The 21,776-nt window shown below is 34.3% G+C and overlaps 4 protein-coding genes and 1 long non-coding RNA gene across 9 annotated transcripts; 2 read left to right on the forward strand and 3 right to left on the reverse strand.

Moving 5' to 3' along the window:
- LOC18606188 (FAD-dependent urate hydroxylase) lies at positions 2,248-4,597 on the forward strand. Of its 5 annotated transcripts, none has more exons than XM_018118415.1 (6): positions 2,248-2,599; positions 2,863-3,046; positions 3,143-3,208; positions 3,339-3,501; positions 3,631-3,859; positions 3,957-4,597. In XM_018118415.1, exons 2-6 carry the CDS (start codon positions 2,940-2,942, stop codon positions 4,466-4,468), a joined length of 1,077 nt encoding a protein of 358 aa, XP_017973904.1. In that variant the 5' UTR covers positions 2,248-2,599; positions 2,863-2,939; the 3' UTR covers positions 4,469-4,597. The 5 variants fall into 5 exon arrangements, with proteins under 5 accessions (XP_017973904.1, XP_007039717.2, XP_017973903.1 ...); XM_007039655.2 differs by having other exon boundaries at positions 2,863-3,009; XM_018118417.1 differs by having other exon boundaries at positions 2,372-2,599; positions 2,853-3,009.
- On the reverse strand, positions 5,004-6,388 carry LOC18606189. Its single transcript, XR_001927266.1, has 2 exons — positions 5,966-6,388; positions 5,004-5,411 (listed from the first exon to the last, which is right to left on the reverse strand). It is a non-coding gene; the product is annotated as an uncharacterized LOC18606189 (long non-coding RNA).
- Positions 8,686-11,134, forward strand: LOC18606190 (GTP-binding protein YPTM2). The gene is made up of 8 exons (XM_007039658.2): positions 8,686-8,871; positions 9,438-9,510; positions 9,626-9,673; positions 9,765-9,812; positions 10,124-10,195; positions 10,287-10,442; positions 10,541-10,644; positions 10,808-11,134. The coding sequence occupies exons 1-8, from the start codon at positions 8,858-8,860 to the stop codon at positions 10,902-10,904; spliced, it is 612 nt and encodes a 203-aa protein (XP_007039720.1). The 5' UTR covers positions 8,686-8,857; the 3' UTR covers positions 10,905-11,134.
- On the reverse strand, positions 11,368-14,048 carry LOC18606191 (pentatricopeptide repeat-containing protein At4g16835, mitochondrial). Its single transcript, XM_007039659.2, has one exon. It carries the CDS (start codon positions 13,707-13,709, stop codon positions 11,652-11,654), a length of 2,058 nt encoding a protein of 685 aa, XP_007039721.2. The 5' UTR covers positions 13,710-14,048; the 3' UTR covers positions 11,368-11,651.
- On the reverse strand, positions 14,350-18,098 carry LOC18606192 (H/ACA ribonucleoprotein complex subunit 1). Its single transcript, XM_007039660.2, has 7 exons — positions 17,658-18,098; positions 16,510-16,792; positions 16,318-16,383; positions 16,024-16,156; positions 15,313-15,468; positions 15,171-15,224; positions 14,350-14,932 (listed from the first exon to the last, which is right to left on the reverse strand). The coding sequence occupies exons 1-7, from the start codon at positions 17,839-17,841 to the stop codon at positions 14,756-14,758; spliced, it is 1,053 nt and encodes a 350-aa protein (XP_007039722.2). The 5' UTR covers positions 17,842-18,098; the 3' UTR covers positions 14,350-14,755.

The raw sequence follows: 21,776 nt of genomic DNA on the forward strand, positions 1-21,776 counted from the left end.
TAATTAATTTCCAAATTTAAAACACTAATTTTTATAATATGCAATTAAAAACTAAAACTTTTTATTATAATAATATTTATTTTTTAAAACAACAAAAATACCCTTTATATAATTTAGTAAAATTGATACCAAAAGACAAATATAAGCAAAAATTTTTAATTATTTAATTTTTATTTTCATTAAAATTTTAAAAATTTAAAATTTAATAATTTATTATTAAAATATTATTATAATTTTTTTTTATTTTTTCTCTATTTTCATTTTTTATTTATACTCATTAAAAATTTAATATATTAATATTTTAATAAGATAAACATTAAAATTTTTAAATATTAATATTTTATTTATATTTTAAATATTATAATTTAAATATTAAAAAATTAATATTTTAAAATTTTAATTTTTATAATTTATAAATGAATTTTTAACTTTTTTATTTTAATTTTTTTCCTTTTTCCTTTCACTTCTCCATGGCTCAACTATAAAAAATGTGGCTAATGTAATAAAATATCGATTTGACGCACCATGTGATCAAATTTGGTCACCAAGGCACCAGATCAGCGCTTCTCACTGCCAAATATAGCCTTAGAGTGCCAAATCCGACCATGAGGATCTAGTCTGAAAGCACCAAATTCGGTGCTTCCCTCGATCAGATTAAGTCGTGGATCCCAAATTCGACGACTCCTTAGTTGAATGTTGTCAAAAAGTACTAAATTGACACTTTTCAACTATATTTGATCGTGGAACCACCGTGGTCTATCGCTAGCGTCATCATTTCCAGTGATGAGTGCAAGTTAGAGAGAATGAGAGAGGCAAGAATATGAGAAGAGAGAGAAAGAAGAAGGAAAAATGAGAAGAAACAAAAGTATTTATATGTTTAGGGTTGTAATATTTTATAGTTATAAGGGTTATTTTAATTTTATCAAATTTGAAAGCTATTCTCCTAATCATGGAATAGCAAATACAATAGGAGAGCTTGGGTTTAAATAAATATGAGTTTTAACCACTTTTAAAGAATAGTTAATATTAGAAAAGAGCTATTTCCTTTAAGCAATTACTTATCAAACAAGGATAAAAAAAAACATGAGAATAGAGGAAATAACTAAACCAAACATGCTATTAGAACAATCAATTAGTTCTGTGCGGGGCTGCCCTCGCCCCTCCTTACGTCTGCTTTTGCCTTTCCAATGCTTACTTATCAAGCAGTATCTTAAATTGGCTTGTGTTTTCCTGTCGGGTCTAATCCAATATTTACGACATGCCAAAATAAGTGCTCGATTATTTATTTATGTTTATTTATCTACCCTTATGATTAAATTTAAACAAAATTTATCACGTGGCCTGTGGTCACAACTATGGTGCATATAGCTTATCATGTGAAATAAAGTACTATACAATATAATTAGTATTTTCTAAAGAAATTTAATAAATAGATTCATCAAAAAAATTAATAAATAAAATGTGTGAGGACGGCAATTGTTTGAAAGGCCAAATATTTATGATTTGACTATTGTTGTGTGAGGTGAGAAATATATTTACAACAAGATACATGCTAAATCAAGAAGTAAAAAAGAACATTAATTTCTATTAAATTCAAAATCACAAGGTACATGAATCTCGTATATGTAAACAATACATTTTGATATTATTTTTATTTGAAAAAATAAATTAAAATGGAAAATTAGAGATTTAAAATGTCCAAAATAAGATGGAAAGTGAAAGCAAAAAGGTAAAAATTCATATACGTAGTTATTGAGTGGAAGCAATTTTTGTTACTAAATTGAAAATTTGGACGTCCTCTTCAATTTGCATAATCCTCCTCTCCAATTTACTTGGACTTGAAGGGAAATTTTTTTTTGTAGGAGGGTTAAATAATTATGATTAAAGATAATATATAATAATATATATATTATTTAAATTTGATTTTTTGATTGATTCAGTCAAAAAATTTTGATATTAAAAATCGGTGAAAAAGATTGAAGCATTGAAAATTAAATAATCATGAATTGATAATTAATCGAATCAAATTTACCGAATTCAGTTCAATTCTATCGGGTTATTCGATTTGGATCGATTTTGCTCAGCCCTAACATGGGGCTTTATTGCCGAATCTAAAGGCCTAATGCTGAGGGCAAGCTGAGCATAAAATCAACTTCAATATGGGCCTAAAACCATAGATCAAGCTCAGGCCTAATGAAACAAGACCCAGGTTCAGGTTAACAAGACCCGTGTAAAATCTGGCTGAACATGAACCAACCAGGGCGCTTTCATCCCTGCCACTTTTTTCCGTGGTCTTTCGTACTAAAATTCTGGTTCTCTCGAGTCTCAAAATATCACAAAGTTTGCACCCCGAACACTGCTGAACCATGGCAATTGCCACTCGTTCTCCTTTGCGCCTCAACTCTCCTATGTCACGACCTTCTTTGTATAATTCTCAAAGGAGGGTGTTTTTCCAGAGCCATGCTTGGTTTCGAGCTCAACCCAGAACTAAACCCATCTGCGCATCAGCTATAAAAGCTGAAGCTGGTGCTCAGAAGGAGGATATTGTCATCGTAGGAGCTGGGATTGCTGGTCTAGCCACTGCAGTGTCCCTTCGCAGGTAAGAAAAAAAAATTTTAGCTGAACTTTATGACTTGCTTACCTTTCTAGTCTAAATTAGACTGTCTATTTACAAATTGCTTTGATTCCTTTGGTGGTGTCTTTAGCAATGAGTTGTGCAAAAATCTATGTTTTAATTTTTTTTCTCTATGTAAGATAGCTATAGCACATGATCAGATTTGCGCTATTGAGTTTTAGCAAGTTCAATGAGAAATGAATCTCCACAACTTGTTCTGAGTAGTTGTCATGTTAAGTCATCATCAGGCTAGGAATTGGATCACTAGTGCTTGAGCAAGCAGAGTCACTTAGAACTGGTGGAAGCTCACTCACCCTTTTCAAGAATGGGTGGCGGGTATTGGATGCAATCGGTGTTGCAGATAGTCTCAGGAGCCAATTTTTTGAAATCCAAGGGTATACGTTCACTTTCATTGGCTTGTCATGTTAACACGTGCGTTACGAAATCAAAATTTTCCTATACTAGTTTCAAACTCAAGGCATCCTTAGTTATCATATTGTGAACTTGTTCATTGCATCGGCTGTGCAGGATGGTGGTGAAGTCAGAAGATGGCAGGGAGTTACGCTCCTTCAAATTCAAAGATGAAGATCAAACGTACTAAATCTTCCACGTTCTTGGAGGCAGTTTTTAATCCAACTTGTATCACCATTTCTGTTCTTCTTTACCTTTCAATTGTATGGAATCGTTTTTGTTTTCATCAACCAATGATGACACGATGCTGCAGCCAAGAAGTTCGCGCGGTGGAGAGGAGAATACTTCTAGAGACGCTTGCCAATCAGCTGCCACCTGAGGCAGTCCAATTTTCTTCCAAGTTAGCAAAGATTGAAACAAGTGAAAATGGTGAAACTCTTTTGGAACTTACGAATGGGACTAGATTACTTGCCAAGGTTAATTAACCTATATTTTAACATTCTCGTTCATATATATAGCAAGGTTGAATCTTGATTAATACTATAATTCAGAATTGCTTCCAAACTGTGTCACAAGAAATCAAATGATGGAATACATTTCAACAGATTGTTGTTGGGTGTGATGGAATTCGGTCTACAATAGCCAAATGGATGGGTTTCTCTGAGCCGAAGTATGCAGGGCATTGTGCTCTCCGTGGACTTGGGTATTATCCCAAGGGGCAGCCATTTGCACCAAGAGTTAGTTACATGTACGGAAGAGGGTTGCGTGCAGGATATGTTCCTGTATCTCCTACAAAAGTTTACTGGTTTATCTGCTATAACAGCCCCTCAGCAGGTTCTTTTTTATGAATGAAACTTGCAGTCGGATTCAGTCATAAAGTTTTTGCAAATACTTTTTTAGCTCTAATGATGTAGAACTTGGCTTGTTTCAGGTCCAAAGATCACTGATCCAATTTTGCTGAAGAAGCTAGCAAAAGAACTAATAAAGAACTGGCCTCCGGAGCTACTTAAATTGATTGATCTCACCCCAGATGAGACGATAAGTAAGGCGCCCCTTGTTGACCGTTGGCTATGGCCAGGTATAAGCCCCCCTGCATCAGCCGGTAAAGTTGTGCTGGTCGGGGATGCCTGGCACCCAATGACTCCCAATCTTGGACAAGGTGCTTGTTGTGCTTTAGAGGACGCAGTGATCCTGACAAGAAAGCTGGCAGATGGAATTAAATCTGGTCCTGAATCCATTGAAGGTGCTCTCAGGGCATATGGAGAGGAAAGATGGCCCCGTATCTTTCCAATAACCATACGGGCAAATCTTGTGGGATCACTTTTGCAGTGGGATGATCCACTTGTCTGTTCTGTTCGTGACAATGTTGTCATACCTAAATTAGTTAGACTTGGGTCAATGCTTGAACACACAAATTTTGAGTGTGAGCCTCTCGAAACATAAAATGTTGGATTTCAACCCGACCCCACAAGAAGCAAGAGAATTTATGGCTATACTTAATTGTCCTTTAAAGCTGTTTTGTCCATCATATTTTAATGCATCATGCAAAATTACAGGGCTTTCTTGATAAAATGGGGCAAAGTTTACCTATCTCTAGTCTCCTTGTACCTTCAAAAAAGGTGCATTGTCCAAAAATAACTTCTAGGACAACCAAGTTAATCATGGAAGAAAAGAACAAAGCATATATTAGAAAATGAAAATATGCAGCAACCTATATAATTACATCAAAGCAAAAATTAAGAAGGCCATTACATGCATCAAGCAGGTTCCCCACCTCAAATATGTTGCACCTCTACTCGTTCACCATTCTTGCAACTTCAAGGTTCAAGATATTAAATCTATTAAAAGAAATCACTTTTAAGTCTTATTAGCACCAGTGATGTAAAAAGCTGAAGTAGGCAAGGAGTAAGTAGGCCTTTAGGATGGAGTCTTGCTGGGAAATAGTCGAAGTTAATATCAGAATACAAGAGCATGAGCATAAACAGAATGATTGAAAAGATGTTTCTACTATCATTATAGCCAAATGGTAAAACCACTTTCTATCTTACAAACATGACAATGCATTACTCATCCCTAAGAAAATAGCTCTCTTCTGTCTTCTAAACCCATTAATTTATCATCTTGTATTTGTATATATGTGTAATATCACAAAATGCATGAAATCACCTAAATTCTTCAAAAATCAAAATGGTTTTTCCATAGCAAATGAACATCTCGTACTCTCTTTGACAAGAAAAAAGTGAATCACACCCATTCTTTGATAATATCACAGATTACGCACACCAGTTGTTTTGTTGAATTAAAGTCCTCCAGCTCCAGTTTTGAAGCGAGTCAGTCCATGCACCAAGGAATCTTGATCTTGCAATCAATCTTCAAACCCTTGATTCTGCAAAGAATTGGATCATCTTAGTTTATACAGCATTTAAAGTTTAAATTTTGATTTTTCCAACTTAAATTACCTTAATTCTAACTATTAAGTACCTACCTAATGTCTGTAACTGAAAATCAGTATATCTTACCAAATCTCATCAATCTAAAGGGAAGAAAAATCTAATATAACTTGAAACAAATAAAAGGATTTTAAAAAAATAAAAATAGAAGGATTTAAAGCACAAAGCTAAGCGGTTCTTATGCATTGCCTGATCAAGAAAACATAATAAATATGACTAGTAAATTTCAATAACTGCCTTTCAATCTAACATGTCTCTTCATTGCTCAACAAAAATGAATGCAAGTTATTTATTTCACTGAACGAAACCAATCAAACAGATTTAATTTACCAACTTATAAACCCCCCACATAACAATTGCACTGCTAAGCAGCTGCCACTCTAAATAAAAGAAAAAAAGTTATATAATACCCAGATTTTAGGCAACCATGAATTAACTTTCGGACGCAATCTAACAAAAAATAAATAAAGGAAGGAATGATATTGGAAACCTGGGCTGGAAAAGAACCAAAGAATGATAGCGCAAAGAATCAGAACGAGAGGGATGATGTGGATGGCGTTCTCGGCAAATCTAATACGAGACCTTTCTTTCTTAGCGGCGTACGAGAGGGGGTTGTATGTGGGCAGTTGTTGCGGGATCAGGGAAACCATCTCTGAGCTCTGTTGCTTCGAACTCTGTGATTCGGATGGTGTTGAGTTGATGAAGAACTCGTCTGCGACTCGGGAACCGCTCGATGATCGATGCATCTTTGGGTCCGTTTCTCTTTTGTTTCAGAGAAAGAGAAAGAGAGAGATTCCAATAGAAATGAGATCTTCGGTCTTCGTTGCGGGTGCCGACTGAAGGCGAAACTCCCCACGAAAGGGCACGGTTTTTGGCTAATTTAGGCGGTGCCGCAAAATGACAAAACAAAACCATGCCTTTAGCCTTCTCTTTTTTTTCTTTTTTTTTTTTATAATTTTTTATTCATGGCCAAAAACAAAGAAAGTTACTTGGAGCTATATCTGATAATGTATTTTTATTTTTATTTTTTGGACAAATAATATATTTTAAGATTTTGAAATACATGCTTACACTCTTTTTTTTAAAGAAGATATATGCCTACACTCTTGAAATATCATAAATCATTGAAAAAAAATATATAGGTCTATGGAAGAGATTCAAATGCATATACATTAGAAAATATTACATTTTTATATCATCAAAATATTGTTTTTTTTATTTTTAATTATTATATTCAAAATTTAGAGTCATTTTCTAATGAGATTGGATAAATTTATGAACACTTTTACCATTGAAGATTTTGTTTTTAATTATCTAAAAAAGGAAATTTCAAATTGAAACAAAGCAAATTAACCTTAATAGCTCGTTTCACTATTATTAATCTCGTCATCCAAATTACATAGATATATTGAATTTTCGAAAAAGAGATATCAAGACTGTGTTCGGTTGATTTTTCATTATTTGTTTTTTATTTTTTATTTGTTTTTTATTAATTTTTACAAAAATAAAAAAAATTAACTAAGAAAACTTTAATAAGAAACTTTGTAGGTCGTGGCATTTAATTGTTGGAAAAAAGATAATATTTTAAACTAAAATAACATTTTGAAGCAAATAGTTAATAGACCTTGTTAACCATGTATATTAAATATAAAGATTATTTGTTTGTCTAGTTTGAGCACTCTTTTTGTTCAAGCAAAGAGCCATATATAATATCCAAATAAGAAGCAAAATAACAAGTAGAGAAGTAAAGAAAATAAAATGTGTTTAGGCTATAATACACGTAACCCCTGAGAAGATTCCTCTGTTTCCAATTTTTCTTTCCCATCCTAACAATGAACTCGATTTAATTGTCAAAGATTCAAATAAAAGCAAATTATTACCAAATTGTTCTCAATGAATGCACGAATTAGCCATTCTAAAACTAAAACTTTCTCAGAACTTTCTAACCCGCCACGTTTGACCTCATTCCGAAGGAAGTTAAAAACACGCTCCTGGATTGAAGCGTGGTCAAAATATATGCGAGCAATGAAAACAAAAAGGTCAAAGCGAAAAACGGAGAAATTGACCACCACATGTTTGTCCCATTATTGCATTTGCTGGGTTCGGTCGTGTTTGTTTCCGGCTGGCAGGCGCGTGGATGCACGAGTTGGATTGTCGAAAGGTTCCTTTCATGCAGACAACACACACGTAAACGGAAACACCTGGCTTTTCTTTTCTTTTCGCTTTTTTTTTCCTCTTCCGTGGAAAGCCAGATTAAATGTTCTAAAATGACTAAAATATCCTTAAAAATAAGTTGTGGTTTTAATTCCTATTATCTGTCAGCAAAGGAATTAGATCTTTGAAGATAGATCGTGGAATATAAGTGAAAATCTGACTCATTAATTCATGATTAAAGTTTAAAAAATAAAAATCCAAACCTAGTTATTGTCATTCTCCTAACTACTTTCTCCAACTATAAAATAACTTCATAATTTAGATATCAATTGCTTGTGTTGGGATCCACCTATAAATCCAACTGCTAGCTAATTGTGCATGGTGACGATGATCTACGATAAGACATCCCAAAAAATAAATCACAAGTTGAAGAATCCAATTCCTCTTCATTCCTTTGGGATTTACTTTCATTATAATATTAAGATTATTCTTATCCATCAATCCTTGTGTAATTGAATGAAAAAAAATATTTAATTTATGTTACGTGCTTCACTAATTATATAAAGTATATAACAAATAAATTTCTAATTCTATCATTGTCTTTATTTTGATTTCCGCTCATAGTTATTATTGAAATTCAAATTTCAAATATCTCATTCTAATAAAAAATATTATCAAATTAGTTCATAGTTATCCAAATGATATAAAAAATAAAATTCTGCCAATTGCAAATCATAAGCATCTTAGGACATTTGTAATATTTTCTTTGATAATTTTTTTCGATTAATATTTATTGAACTCTCCATGAATACTTGCCAAGAAAATGATATGAATAAAGTTTTAAATATTAGATATAATTGAATATTTTCCAAGAAAATGATATGTAAAAAGAGGACGAAAATGCCCCAAATATGTAATTACATAACAAGTGTACAACGCGTGGCATTCTTTGGTTTCCTTGCTACGTCACCCCTCGAATTTCCCCAAATTTTAAATTTAAACAATTAATTAATAAATAATAAAAATTAAAAATTCTGGCTCTTTATTTATAACGACACCACGTCAATACGGTATAAAGCTCCTTCTCTCTCTCTCGCTGTGTCTCTCTCTTTTTCTCCGGCGACGATCTGAAATCAACGGTGATTTTCTCCGTAAGCCCCAATTTCACGTTCCTTCTGTCATCGCCCCCGACTTCTTGTGAATCAGTTTGTTCGAACTCGTCGCCATCATGAATCCCGAATAGTAAGCTCCAGTTCATTTCAAATCTCAGAAAAAAGAAACCGTTAATTTTTTTTAATTTCTTTTAGTTGATTTTATAATGAATCAATCGTTTCTAATTCATTTTCCATGGATCTGCTTTTTTTTTGAATTAACTGTTTTTGATTTTCCCTAAAATTTTGTTGTTTCTTTCATTATTTTGATTATTGATCGGCTTTATGAATCAGATCCGGTTAATTTGTGTATCAGATCTGTTTATTGATTTTCTATGCATTATAAGTTACCGTGGAAAAATTAATTATGCTGAAAAACTGTAATCTTATCGAAGTGATTTCTTAAGTTAGGTAACAGCTTTTGGAAAGATTTAAGATATTTTAAACAAAGTTAGGCTTAAGGATGGAAATAATCGGGTGAATATTGGTTGGTTGTTGATATTCTAAAGTCATAGCAAGAGCTAAATGTCTTCAAAACTTTTAGTGACAAAAATTTGAATCTTGATTGCTGTTGAGCTTTTTGGGATGTATCCTTATATGTTGAAATGTTGACCTGTGTTTTATATTCTGAATGTGGTTTGTTTGTGTTAATGGCAGTGACTATCTGTTTAAGCTTTTACTTATTGGAGATTCTGGTGTTGGGAAATCATGTCTACTTTTGAGGTTTGCTGTAAGTTCTTGGTCCCTCATTGATTTTCATGCTCTTGGATTCTTTGCTTTGTGATTTGTTATCGTTTTATTCACTAGGTTTAATGCTTCTAAACTTTTTTTTTTTTGTGAGCCAGGATGATTCATATTTGGAGAGTTACATCAGTACCATTGGTGTTGACTTTGTAAGTTCTGTCTTGTATTTTTATAAAATTGGTTTGTATATTTTGAACATGTGAATGGTAAATTAACTTTGAATTGTATTTCAATACGCAGAAAATTCGCACTGTGGAACAGGATGGAAAGACCATCAAACTCCAAATTGTAAGTTTTTAAATTGGCATACTATCTTTTCTTTTGTTAATTGAGTTTGAATCTCCAAAGTTACCTACTTGGAATGCATACTGTGATTTTGGTACCCCCATGCCCTGGTCTGCTTTAATGGGGTTATGTTCATTCTCACAGTTCTAGTTAATATAACAAGTTTCTTTGTGTTTAGAAGTTAAATCGTTTTTTGTTTCCCTTCTTGGAATTATTTGATATGTTTTATAGAGTTAAAAAGCTACATGACTATTCTTTTGTTTTGATCATTGTTGATTACTGATTGCTTTTCATGCTTGCTTCTGGATATGCAGTGGGATACTGCTGGCCAAGAACGTTTCAGGACTATCACTAGCAGCTACTATCGTGGTGCTCATGGTATCATAGTAAGTGCCATATTTTACATTTTATCTGTGTTGTTCCTTTCTTAATTTTCTTTATGCAGGATTAAACTCATGCTGCTTATGCTCTTGCCAGGTTGTTTATGATGTGACAGACCAAGAGAGTTTCAACAATGTCAAGCAATGGCTAAATGAAATTGACCGCTATGCCAGTGAAAATGTGAACAAGCTTTTAGTTGGGAACAAGTGTGACCTAACAGCAAACAAAGTTGTGTCCTATGAGACGGCTAAGGTAAACTGATTGCACAAATTTGTTGCTCACATGCATATAGTTTTAGGTATCCTAAAAGTTAGGATTTTCATCACTCATGGCTTGTTTTCTTTCTTCAGGCGTTTGCAGATGAAATTGGGATTCCTTTCATGGAAACAAGTGCAAAGAATGCCACTAATGTTGAAGAGGCTTTCATGGCCATGGCTGCTTCAATCAAGAATAGGTACTGTACCTGGTGTTTTCCCTATTTTATGGTGAATGTACGCACATGCAGGCACATATATATATATACACACATAAGAAGCAGATGGATTCACTTCTTCTTTAATGGATTGGCCCTCAATTTTTGAGTTTATTGATCCTTATCTCTTTATGGTTGTTTGCAGGATGGCAAGCCAACCAGCCATGAACAATGCGAGACCTCCAACGGTGCAGATTCGAGGACAGCCTGTTAACCAGAAGTCAGGTTGCTGCTCTTCTTAAAGAAAGTTAGTTTTAGTGGGGCTCATTATGTTCTTTTTTGTTTATTTGTTGCATGTAAAACTAGTCCTATTTCATGCTTTTGATATGGAGTTGGTTCAGCCTGATTTGGTATTCTTGTCTTTTGTTCAATACTCTGTTAAACTTCTATTCTTTTAATTGTATTTGATTTTAAGCAAACATTTGTACAAAAATAGGAATATAGTATTTGCCTTGTTCAGTTTCTACCATTAGCCACATATTGCCCTCCTCATCTGAGTTATCTGGTTTTGAAGTTTATTATATTTTTAACATGGCCGTGGAAGTTTCTTGTGGAAATTGTAGCACCTCGTTTCTCTCAATTGGTGTTATTAGGGTGGCTTGGCCGAAATAGTAGCGTAAATGGCAGGTGCAATTAGCTCTGAATTTTCTTTCGGTCTGTTGCCTATGTGAACTATGCGGCAACATCCCCGAGGAATCTCCCAGAGAATTTAAACATACACTTTGACAAACAAAACTCATAGTTGTACAATTCCACCGTTGTAATTTCTTGGCAGGAAATATAAATTCCTGGAGCCTGGCCGTTAGCAAGGTTTGCCACCACAAAAAAAAAAAAATAGCAGTAAGGAGTATATATCACACCTCAATTTCCTTATAAGTGGATCCAGAGCTTAGGCGAGACTGAGAACTCCACCAGAGTGATTTGAACCAGCAGTGGATTGAATAATCGTTTCCATATTGCCTTCTTACTTTCAAGGGAACCATGCAAACCTACCAGTAATCACCACAAGAACAGGATCCATCCTTAAAATGGTGAAACCTTACGGTATCCCTTACTATGATCTCTCTTGTTTCAATTGCTGAAATGTACTTGATGGCACGGTGGCAATCCCCACATACTCTCAAGTTCTTGAAAACTCTGATTGGTCCCCCACTGGGCACTTTAATGAGCCCAAAGGCAATTGCCAGCTTTTCACTATGCCGTAATAGTAGCTGTGCTTTCTGCTCTTCCCCCACATCATGTAGTGCAAATTCAAGATCTGGAACATAACCTGCCAACTTCAATTTCTTCTCCAGCTCTCTCAGTTTTTCATGTATGGAGGCTAAGTCTGGGTGCACCCTATCCCCTGATCTGAATTCATGAACTACACTCTTTATCTCAATCCAACTGTACCCAGGTGTCTTCACTACCTTATTGTCTTTCATTGATTGGCGAACCCTAGCAACGTGGTCCCATTTGTTCATTGCTGCATAAATGTTAGCCAGTTGTACATAACCAGCTGCATTTTTGGGATCAAGATTAAGCAAGTTCTCGGCTGCAAACTCGGCCATCTCCAAGTTCTTGTGGATCCTACAAGCACCCAAAAGGGTTCCATATATGGCACAGTGTGGTTTGAAAGGCATTCTCTTTATCAAATTTACAGCTTCAACCAGTTTGCCAGCTCGACCAAGCAGGTCCACCATACATGTATAGTGATCTGGTCTAGCTTCAACCCCATAATCCTTCAACATGGAATCAAAGTACCGAATCCCCATATCTACCAGCCCTGCATGGTTACAGGCCAGAAGAACTGCGACGAAGGTGATCCAATCTGGCCTTACCCCTTCATCCCTCATCTCCTCAAACAGATGTAGAGCTTTCTCACCAGCACCATGTTGGGCATAACCAGAAATCATTGCATTCCAACTAACAACATCCTTTTTCTTTATCTCAAGAAACAGTTTCCAAGCATCATCCAACGCTCCACATTTACAGTACATACTAATCAATGAAGTATCCGCAGTTGTATCATCACGTAACAAAGACTTACAAACAAGCTGATGAACTTGTTTCCCAAACTGCAAAGCAGACAATTCACTACAACCCAATAAAACACTACTCAAACTCGAATTATTCGGCCTAATACCATACCTTAACAGCATCCTGAAAAGCTTTAAACCATCCTCAGCTCGACAATTCTCCACATAACCAGAGATCATAGCATTCCAAGTCACCAAGTTCTTGACTGGCATTTCTTTAAACAATCTCTCAGCTTTTTCTATCTTCCCAAACTTCATATACCCGCTTATCATGGCTGTCCACGCCACCACACTCTTCACATCCGCTAACTCAAAAAACTCCACAGCCAATTCCAATTCCCCACATTCAACATACCCAGAAATCATTGCACTCCAAGTAACACTATTCTTCTCGGGCGTGGCCGAAAACAACTCCCTCGCTTTTCCCATTAAGCCCTTTTGAGCGAAACCAGAAATCATTGTATTCCAAGAAGCAGAATCCTTAAAGGGCATTGAATTAAAGAAAGACCAAGCAGTTTCCATATCAGAATTGTGTACATAACAAGCCAACATAATGTTATAAGAGACAGTGTCTTTTTCAGGAATTTTATCAAACAGTTTTTGGGCTTGTGTTATCTTCCCGGGTTTTTTTGAATACCCGGCCAAAATCGAGTTCCATGTAACTGTCGTTTTAACAGTCATGGTGTTGAAAACTCGGAGAGCGGAATCTAAATCACCTGAGCGAATATAGCTAGTGATAACCTTATTTGAAGAAATGATATAATTGTGATCCTGTTGATCCAACGTTGGAGATTTGTCAAGGGAAGGGGCGGTGGGGGGTTTCCTCGTTATGTTACTGGTGGGAACCAAGTGAGGTTCATGTGGCGAATGGGAAGGGAAATTGGCGGGAACAGCTTCGTGGTTGGGATTGACATTTGGGTTTAGGATTGTGAAAGTGGAGAAAGGGGAGAGAGGGTGTTTGCTTGGTGGAAAAATTTTGAGGAAAGGTAAGGTGGGCTGCTTCCTTGTGTTTTTCAGATAATGATACATTTGTCATGCTTGGTCAGAAAAGGGAAAGTCGAAGATTATTAGTTATTGAGTTCTAAATGGTGGAACTCGGAAATGTTTTGAGTGCTTCGAAGTTCGGCCTATGTCTTGAGTCTGTTTCATTTGCTTTGTTCTCCATCCTAACTTGAATGTCTTGAGCTTGACTGCTTGAGACGGATCTGCAAATCACAGTCCAATATCTCTCCTCTGGTTTTTGGTTTGTTTGGTACAGGGGTAAAATTACACAAGAAAGAGTTCAAGAGAAAAAATGAACGTCAGAGGAGAAAAAAAGTGTCATACCTTTGTAATCTTGTTAATACTCAACTTAAACCTCAATTTCATCCTTTTCGCTACTTAATCTCATTCTTGACTTTTACCAGTCCTACAAGGTGATAGTTTTTTTAAAAAACAGAAAAACATTAGCGTTGAACATAGGCAGTTATCCGTAACAGCTGCAGACCGAAGCCTGGAGACCCAGCTTCATCCCCTCAACCACTGACGGTAGGCGAAAAAGGGATGATGGCTGGACGTACGCAGCCTATACGGGGTTTAACGCACTTAACAACAGGGGGTGGGGCAGCTTAATGGCATTTAGCCTTGAGTGATATTTATTTGCAAACATAAAATACCCCAACCTTGAAGCTTCATGAAGCATCAAATCATAAATAAATAGAGATTAAAAGATGAAATAACATGACTGCAATGTTCCAGAAAGGAACCACTAAAACGTTCTCAGCCTACACCGAACCAAAACTGATGCCACTACTTCTCAGTCATAATAATGATCCATGCGCGCTCTAACTTAAAAAAAAAAAGGGCAAAACAAAAGGTCAAAAAAAAGGTATGCATGCATGTCAGGGAAAGACCATAAGTCTGTAGACCCATGGATAAATTATCTAAAATTTACACTCAAAAACATTAAATGGTTTCTAATAAAGGAAATCATCATTCCTCTAGAAAACCCTTTTTTGACTCCTGAGTATTGAATAGATCACAATGAATTCCAAGCAAGTGAAAACCATTGTGCAGCTTGCAGTGGTGGTGGAATCTCACTTGCCACCCAAAGTGGGGAACTGCCCACGATCTTCAATTGCGGGGGCTGGCACATTACTCCCTGCGATGCCTCCATATCCACCTCTGGGACCACGGCCACGGCCACGTCCACGTCCTGGGCCATAGTACCTCTCCCCTTCAGCTGGCTTCAAGAACTCATTTATGCTGACAGACTACACCGAAGCAACGTTCAAAACAGAATTTTAATAAGGGAAAAACATCTACATCATTGGCACCAATAATAGTGACATGGTGAACAAGTTGAAACAAGGATACTTTACCCATTCATCAAGCAACCTGAAATTCATAACTGCTTTACCCATTCTTCGAACAAGTTAAATAGAAAGGAAGGATTGCATTCATCCAGAAGAAGTGGGAAATCAACAAAACATGTGAGAGAAATATGCAAACCTTTTTCACTCTTTCTTCTTTATCAGCATCTTTGCGCTTGTCCTTTTCAGAACCCTGATTATCAAAAGCTAAGTCAATATACCAGCATAAATGAAATAGATGAAACCATATATAACAACAGAATAAACTTAAGAAATCTTACGAGTTTGATAAAGATGTCATCATTGCTCTTCTTATTTGAAAGTTGTTGCATGGACTCAAACTCTTTGACATCAACTTTCCTTTCTTCAGTCTTAAGGGCAAGCAAAGCTTTCCTCTTCTCGTCAAGAATCTTCTCATATTCTTCTAAAGTCATCTCCTAGTATAGACAGAGGAAAAAGTATACATTCAAAATTAGAATATTAAAATCAAGCAAAACTTGTTAAACCAGGGAAATCCAACCTATGTTAATCATTTGATCATCCCAAGGTTAATTCAGTTAACCAAAGAGGAAGCAAAGCCAGTTCCACCATTCAGAATCATCAAAGATAAATTTCTAATTTTCAGCAATGACATAGATTCATCCAACAATTATTACCTAGTTAAATAGTTTCTAGTTAGCATAGATAAACTCCACAACAGCCTGGGTTATAATTACAGTTCAAACATTGACGCTATGCACTTTGAACATATTAGAACCATCTCACATAATGTTACTAGACAAATTGCCCAATATAGAAAAAGCTCTAATAGACAACTAATAGAGTTTAAGCAAGCTATCAAAATGCATTCTATTTATGCCCTTAACACTAATTAAACAAGGAGAAATGATATTAGGGTCAGGAAATCACCAAATATATTCATTTTAGCCCTCAGTTGAAACCATAGCCACATCTCTAGAAAATCAAAACCCTAACTGTGATCAAAGAACTACCTTATTTTCAGGCTCCTTCTCTTCAGGTTCATTTGCAGCATTCTCCTTGCTGGCATCCACGACATCTTCCTCTCCAGATTGCTTCTCAGCACCCACATTCTTTTCATTCTCAGGGACATTTACCTCAGTCTCCCTTATTTTGGCCAACATAGCAGATATATTAACAGATGAGTTCACATCACAATATACATACATACATACATGCATGCATGCATGCATATACATATATAAAGCATATTACATAAGGAGCTTTGTTGTGCATGCTGCTTAAGAGATCAGCAAACAGATACTCACGGAGCAATTTCATCAGTTGAAGTTCCCCAATTACCACGTCCAGCACCATCACGTTTGAACTCATTTCTGGTTATACATAAAGATAGATAGTTGAAGTGATAAATGGTTAATAAAAGAAAACATCAACAGTGGGATTATGTGAAACAAATCACATGACCAAAAATTACAATTCAAATAAAGCAAAATACTAACCCACGTCCAGTCCCACTGCGGCGATCATACTGCCTACGAGGGCGTTCCCCTTCTCCAGATTCTTCATTGCTAAAACCACCACGACGACCCCCACGGAAAGAACCTCGAGGCCCACCAAAGCCACGCCTTTCAGATAGCTTTCCTTCTCCCTCTTCAGAGGGTCTGTACCCTCCTGAAAATCCATTGGAATTATCACCAACATTGGAATCACGATTGAACCCACTGCCACCACGTCCACCACCACGGCCTCCTCCACGTCCAGGCTCACTCTTGGCCTCTCTCACTACATAAACAAGGCAAACATGGGAAAAAGGAATGCAGGATAAATGAGTATGCACACCACACTTCAATAATTAAAAGTGATTGTCAATAAACCAACAAGAAGGTAAATCTAAGGCAAAGTTCAGCAATAAATGCCAGAATATTACAATGACCATATCATCCATAAGAATTATATTAAGTGAAGTTCAAAATAAAGTTTAAAATTCACATAGATAAATAGATGGAATTGATAAACAGTTTTATAGCAAGACAAATAGAATCAATAAAGTTCAAAAATTTCTCATGTTCTACCTCATTTTCAATTATAAGAATTATATTAAGTGAAGTTCAAAATAGAGTTTAAACTTTACATAGATGAATAGATGGAATTGACAAACAGTTTCATATCAAGACAAATAGAATCAATAAAGTTAAAAAATTTCTCATGTTTTACCTCATTTTCAATGATACCACGAAAAAAAAAATTACACAAAACTCACTCATGCATATCAAAAGTTCAAAACACATACAGCTTCACAGCAATAGACTTGAGCAAAAGAACTGCTTTAACGACAGATAATACTAATAAATTTCACAAATTTCTTTTCTTTTATTTCATTCCTATACAATAATAAATATAGGTAAGACTTATACAAAGGAGCAGCTTTACTGACAGATAAGATTAATAAAACATACAAATTTCTTTTATTTTACTTCACTTCCAATCCAAAAACAACTATACATCAATCCCAACAAAGACACTCCACAAACTACGTAAACAATAGACGAAATCAAAAACCCACAAATTTTATTCCTTTTTTGACATTATCTTCAAAACAAAACAGACAACCAAAACCAATCAAAAAGCAAGAAGAAACAAAAGTTACCAGCTTGAGCAGGAGGAGTTGGCTTGGTGGGGAGCTTAGCAGGCTTAGCAGGCTGAGCTTGAGCTGGAGCCGAAGCAGGAGCTTTCTTAGGCTTCTCCAGCTTCTGCTGCTGAGCAGCCGCAATAAGCAAACTTGGGTCTTCAATATCATCACCCAAGAGATCGAAAGGGTTCATGGTTGCCATTTGTTAACTCGAAGAAGAAATTATATCGAAAACTTAGTTTTTCTTTTTAGCTCAAAAAGAGAAACAGCAACCAAGAGAGCCCTAGTGTATGGCTAAAGCCATAGAGGTGAATATAAGCCAAAAGGAAAAGATCTAAGTTTGGTGTTTGGAAGGTAAGAAAACAGGGAGAAAGGTATGTGAGAGTGAATTATGAGAGTTATACGGGAGGGGCTCAGAAAACCCTAGCCAATGCGGCAGAGAAACGAGAGTGAGGCTAAACCTAATCTTAAAAACCCTATGGGTTTCGTTAATGTGTGGGCGAGTTCATTTTAAGACGTGTTTTTCCTTTCTTTTTCCCTGTATGTTTCTTGGACTCTAATTAAATAATCTGTCAAGGCTCATTAAAAGGAGGGGAAATTTTTTTAAAAAAAAAAATCTCAAAGTTTACGATAGCTTCTTTAGATAATTTAATGTAAAAAACATATTTATCAAAACATAATAGTTTTCCATTTCTTATAACAATATTCATTGTGCCCAAAAAAATCATTCAATCCAATTAGTATAGAGAATTTTACACATTTAACATTGAATTATTAAATATCAAATTTTCGAATTTTTTAATATTTAATACTAAATACAATACCATATGTTTGTCTATTTAAATAACTTAAATTATCATTGGCAAAGCCAATATAATATAAATAATAATGATTGAAAATATATACTCAATTGATTAATACAATTTCTAAAAAATATGAAAATTGAAAATAAAAAAGATATAAAATATTAGGAGAATAGAACACTTTTCCTAATTTGACATAGCAAAAGATGCGAAACAAATCAAAGGGCCCATCCATTTAGCTAGTTATTCGAATTGGGCCGTAGGTTTCTGTTGGGCCTTGAAAAGACAAACTCGTAATCCAGTCCAAATAATTATTTTGTCGGCCCAAGAGCCCAAGACAAAACATCGGACAAGTTTCTCCATCGGAATGTTTGTTCAAACAGTTGATTTTAGTAAAAATTAAAAAGGAAAATACAAACAGATATGAGGATCTTCCCCCCTTTTTCTTCAAAGTTTGTTGGGGCAATCAAGCTAAAAGAAGACACAACAAGAAGTTCAAAGGGATTGGTTGGTTCTGGCCCATGCTGTTGTCATTTTAAAAGCTAAAAATAAATAAATAAATGCAGTGTGGATGGATCGTCAGCAACGTCCACCGACAACCAATCAAAGCGGGACTCGAGCTGCAAAACGTTGTACCTTCTGTCTAGATTTCGAGGTGAATGTGTTTAAGTCAAGATGACGTTATTTGAACGTCATGCTCGTAATTCGAAATCAAATAGTGATTAGCAACACTTTCTAGAGAAAAATAGTTAAAGGAATATAGGAAAGTTATCCTTATCACTATATTGTATTGTTGACATTATTTTCTTCATAATTATATAAAATTTTTTAGTAAATTACTAAGATTATGATATAATTATAATTAAGATATATATATATATATATATTTATATAAATACTTCATTCATAATTTTGCAATTCACAATTTGTGATTCAAGATTTTTCTTTTTGCAATAACTATAATTTATTATTTTAATGAGAACTATTACTAATAATTATATCGCTTAACAAGTCCATCTCGTGCATATTCTAGAATTTTGGAAAAACAAGGAATCTTCGAAAAGAAATAAAAGATATAAAGGAGAATTAGAAATATTGAAAGTTCAAAAATATCAAAACTATCTATTTCAATGATGAATCAAATTTTGAATGGATGATTTTTAATTTATTATCTTTCTTTAAAATTAAAGGTTTAATGTTCAATTTATTTTTTCTTTTTTAGACTTTCCACATCGGAAAAACAAAAATCTTTTGACTTTCTGATAATTTTAAGTTATTGGGTGATTGATATTATTTCAACCCTCGATTTTCCTCTATTGTCGTTGAAAGAGATATATATATATTACTTTACATCATATAAAAGAATATTTGTTAAAAACAAATGTCATACGTTCAGGAGTAGTTACATTAATGCTCTTTGGCTGGACTGAAAGCAACTGCCAATGTTTGCCCTAGTTTAAGTCGAAGAAGAGGTAAAGTCTTATTTTTTTACCTTTTCTTTTACTAATTTTCTAAAGGGTTAAGACCTGTGACAAATTCAAAAGTACACGACAGGTTTGTTTGCGAGCTGTAAGCGTGTAACAACAAAGAAATGCCATTGACAATTAGATATGCTTGCCTTGCCCCTTGGGCTATAATTTATAACTTTTCTTATGCTTTGAAAAATGTTTAGTAATAACTTTTCTAATTAATACTTGGACCTGGCATTCAACTTTTCATAATTTTTTGGTTCATTCTAACAATTCTATTACCAAAAAAAGTTTTCTTTAAATCAAAAGAAAAAAAAATTGACCGATTGAGTAGGATAATATTGAAAAATATAATAATTTCGCTTATATTATTTCTGTAACTTTTTTTTTATAATTTTTTGAAGAAAAAGAAAGGGTTTCATTTGATTCCAACCACATTTTTAATATTGTATCCTTTACTTAGACTCCAAAAAGGGGATATGTAACCTTTGCTCATTTCCTCCAATCCCCATATCGTCATCTCCTAATACCTCAAAGTCCAAACTGTACTTATTCAACAACCGTCATCTGAAACCCCTTTTTGGTTTTAAATTTCTGATGAATAAATCAACTCATTTATCTAACTAGCTAGAATAAGACTGTGTCACACGATGGAAAAATAAAATGAAATATGGAATAACTTTATAATCAAATCTAGATAAAAGAGAAAGAAAGGCATTGACAAGAACATGATGATGAGGAGAAATCTGACCTCAAATGAATTAGTCAGCAATTAGTGAGAAAGGATTTGCTAAGACTAAGACTTTAGCAGAATTGAGATTTCAAATTCTATAAATAATATTGAAAAGTACTCACAAATAGTTAAAGTACAATTAAAACTTCTCTCAATTACCATATTTAAAGAAAAAACATAAAATATATATGAAACTTTATCTGACCTTAAGATTATTTGCATGACTAGGGTTTTGTCATTTGCCCAAACCTTTTAATGATCATGGTTGGATTTCCTACTGCACACATTTTTTGGTGGGTAATGAAAATGAATGGCTTCGTAAAATTTGTCAATAGATATCTGTTCAATTGTAGATGAATATTTAATTTAAAATCAATTGACAACTCTTGATGATTACATTTAAGTATAAATTATAGTTTAATTGATCAAACTTAATGCTATTCGAAGTTACGCCATTCTTCAATTAAAAAAAAAACCTTTAATAAATAATTAGTAGAGTGTATAAACTTTTCTTGGTGAATTTATTCCTTGACATGTTCATGTTACTTTAATTGTAAGAAAATGGACTTACTTTATTTTTGCTGTATATATGGTCATGAGAGGATAAATAAATCTGTTCACAACAAAATTGGCTAGTTTTGTACAGAATCTTTTGATTTGTGAAGTTAGTTAACCAATTTTCTTTACAAGGGAAATGGGGTTCTTTGCTAATTAGATAATCAATAAAACGACATTAATTATAATCCACTACCATTATTTTAAGCAAAATCTCAGACTCACATGCCTAAGCACAAATTAAAACAAGAAGGCAAATAATATGAAACTGTACTATTTGCAGCGTAGCAGGTTGAGCATTGACTTCATATTGTGAGCACAAATTAAAAATACATGACTGTATTTTTTAGGTTAAATGTTTCATTCTTATAAATAAATGAGCCACCATTGATTCAATTTTACTAATTATTACACTAATAAAAATAGTTTTTTCCTATGGAATTTTCATGAGAAAAAACAAAATTTTCTTAAAAAATAACTTCTTCTCGATAAATTTTCAACAAAATACTCCAATAAAGATTCATGACGAAATTTATTCCATCAAAAAATGCCTTTGGTTTTGTAGTGTTAGCAATTT

Source organism: Theobroma cacao, chromosome 3 (genome assembly GCF_000208745.1).
Source record: "Theobroma cacao cultivar B97-61/B2 chromosome 3, Criollo_cocoa_genome_V2, whole genome shotgun sequence".
NCBI classification, from domain to species: Eukaryota; Viridiplantae; Streptophyta; class Magnoliopsida; order Malvales; family Malvaceae; genus Theobroma; species Theobroma cacao.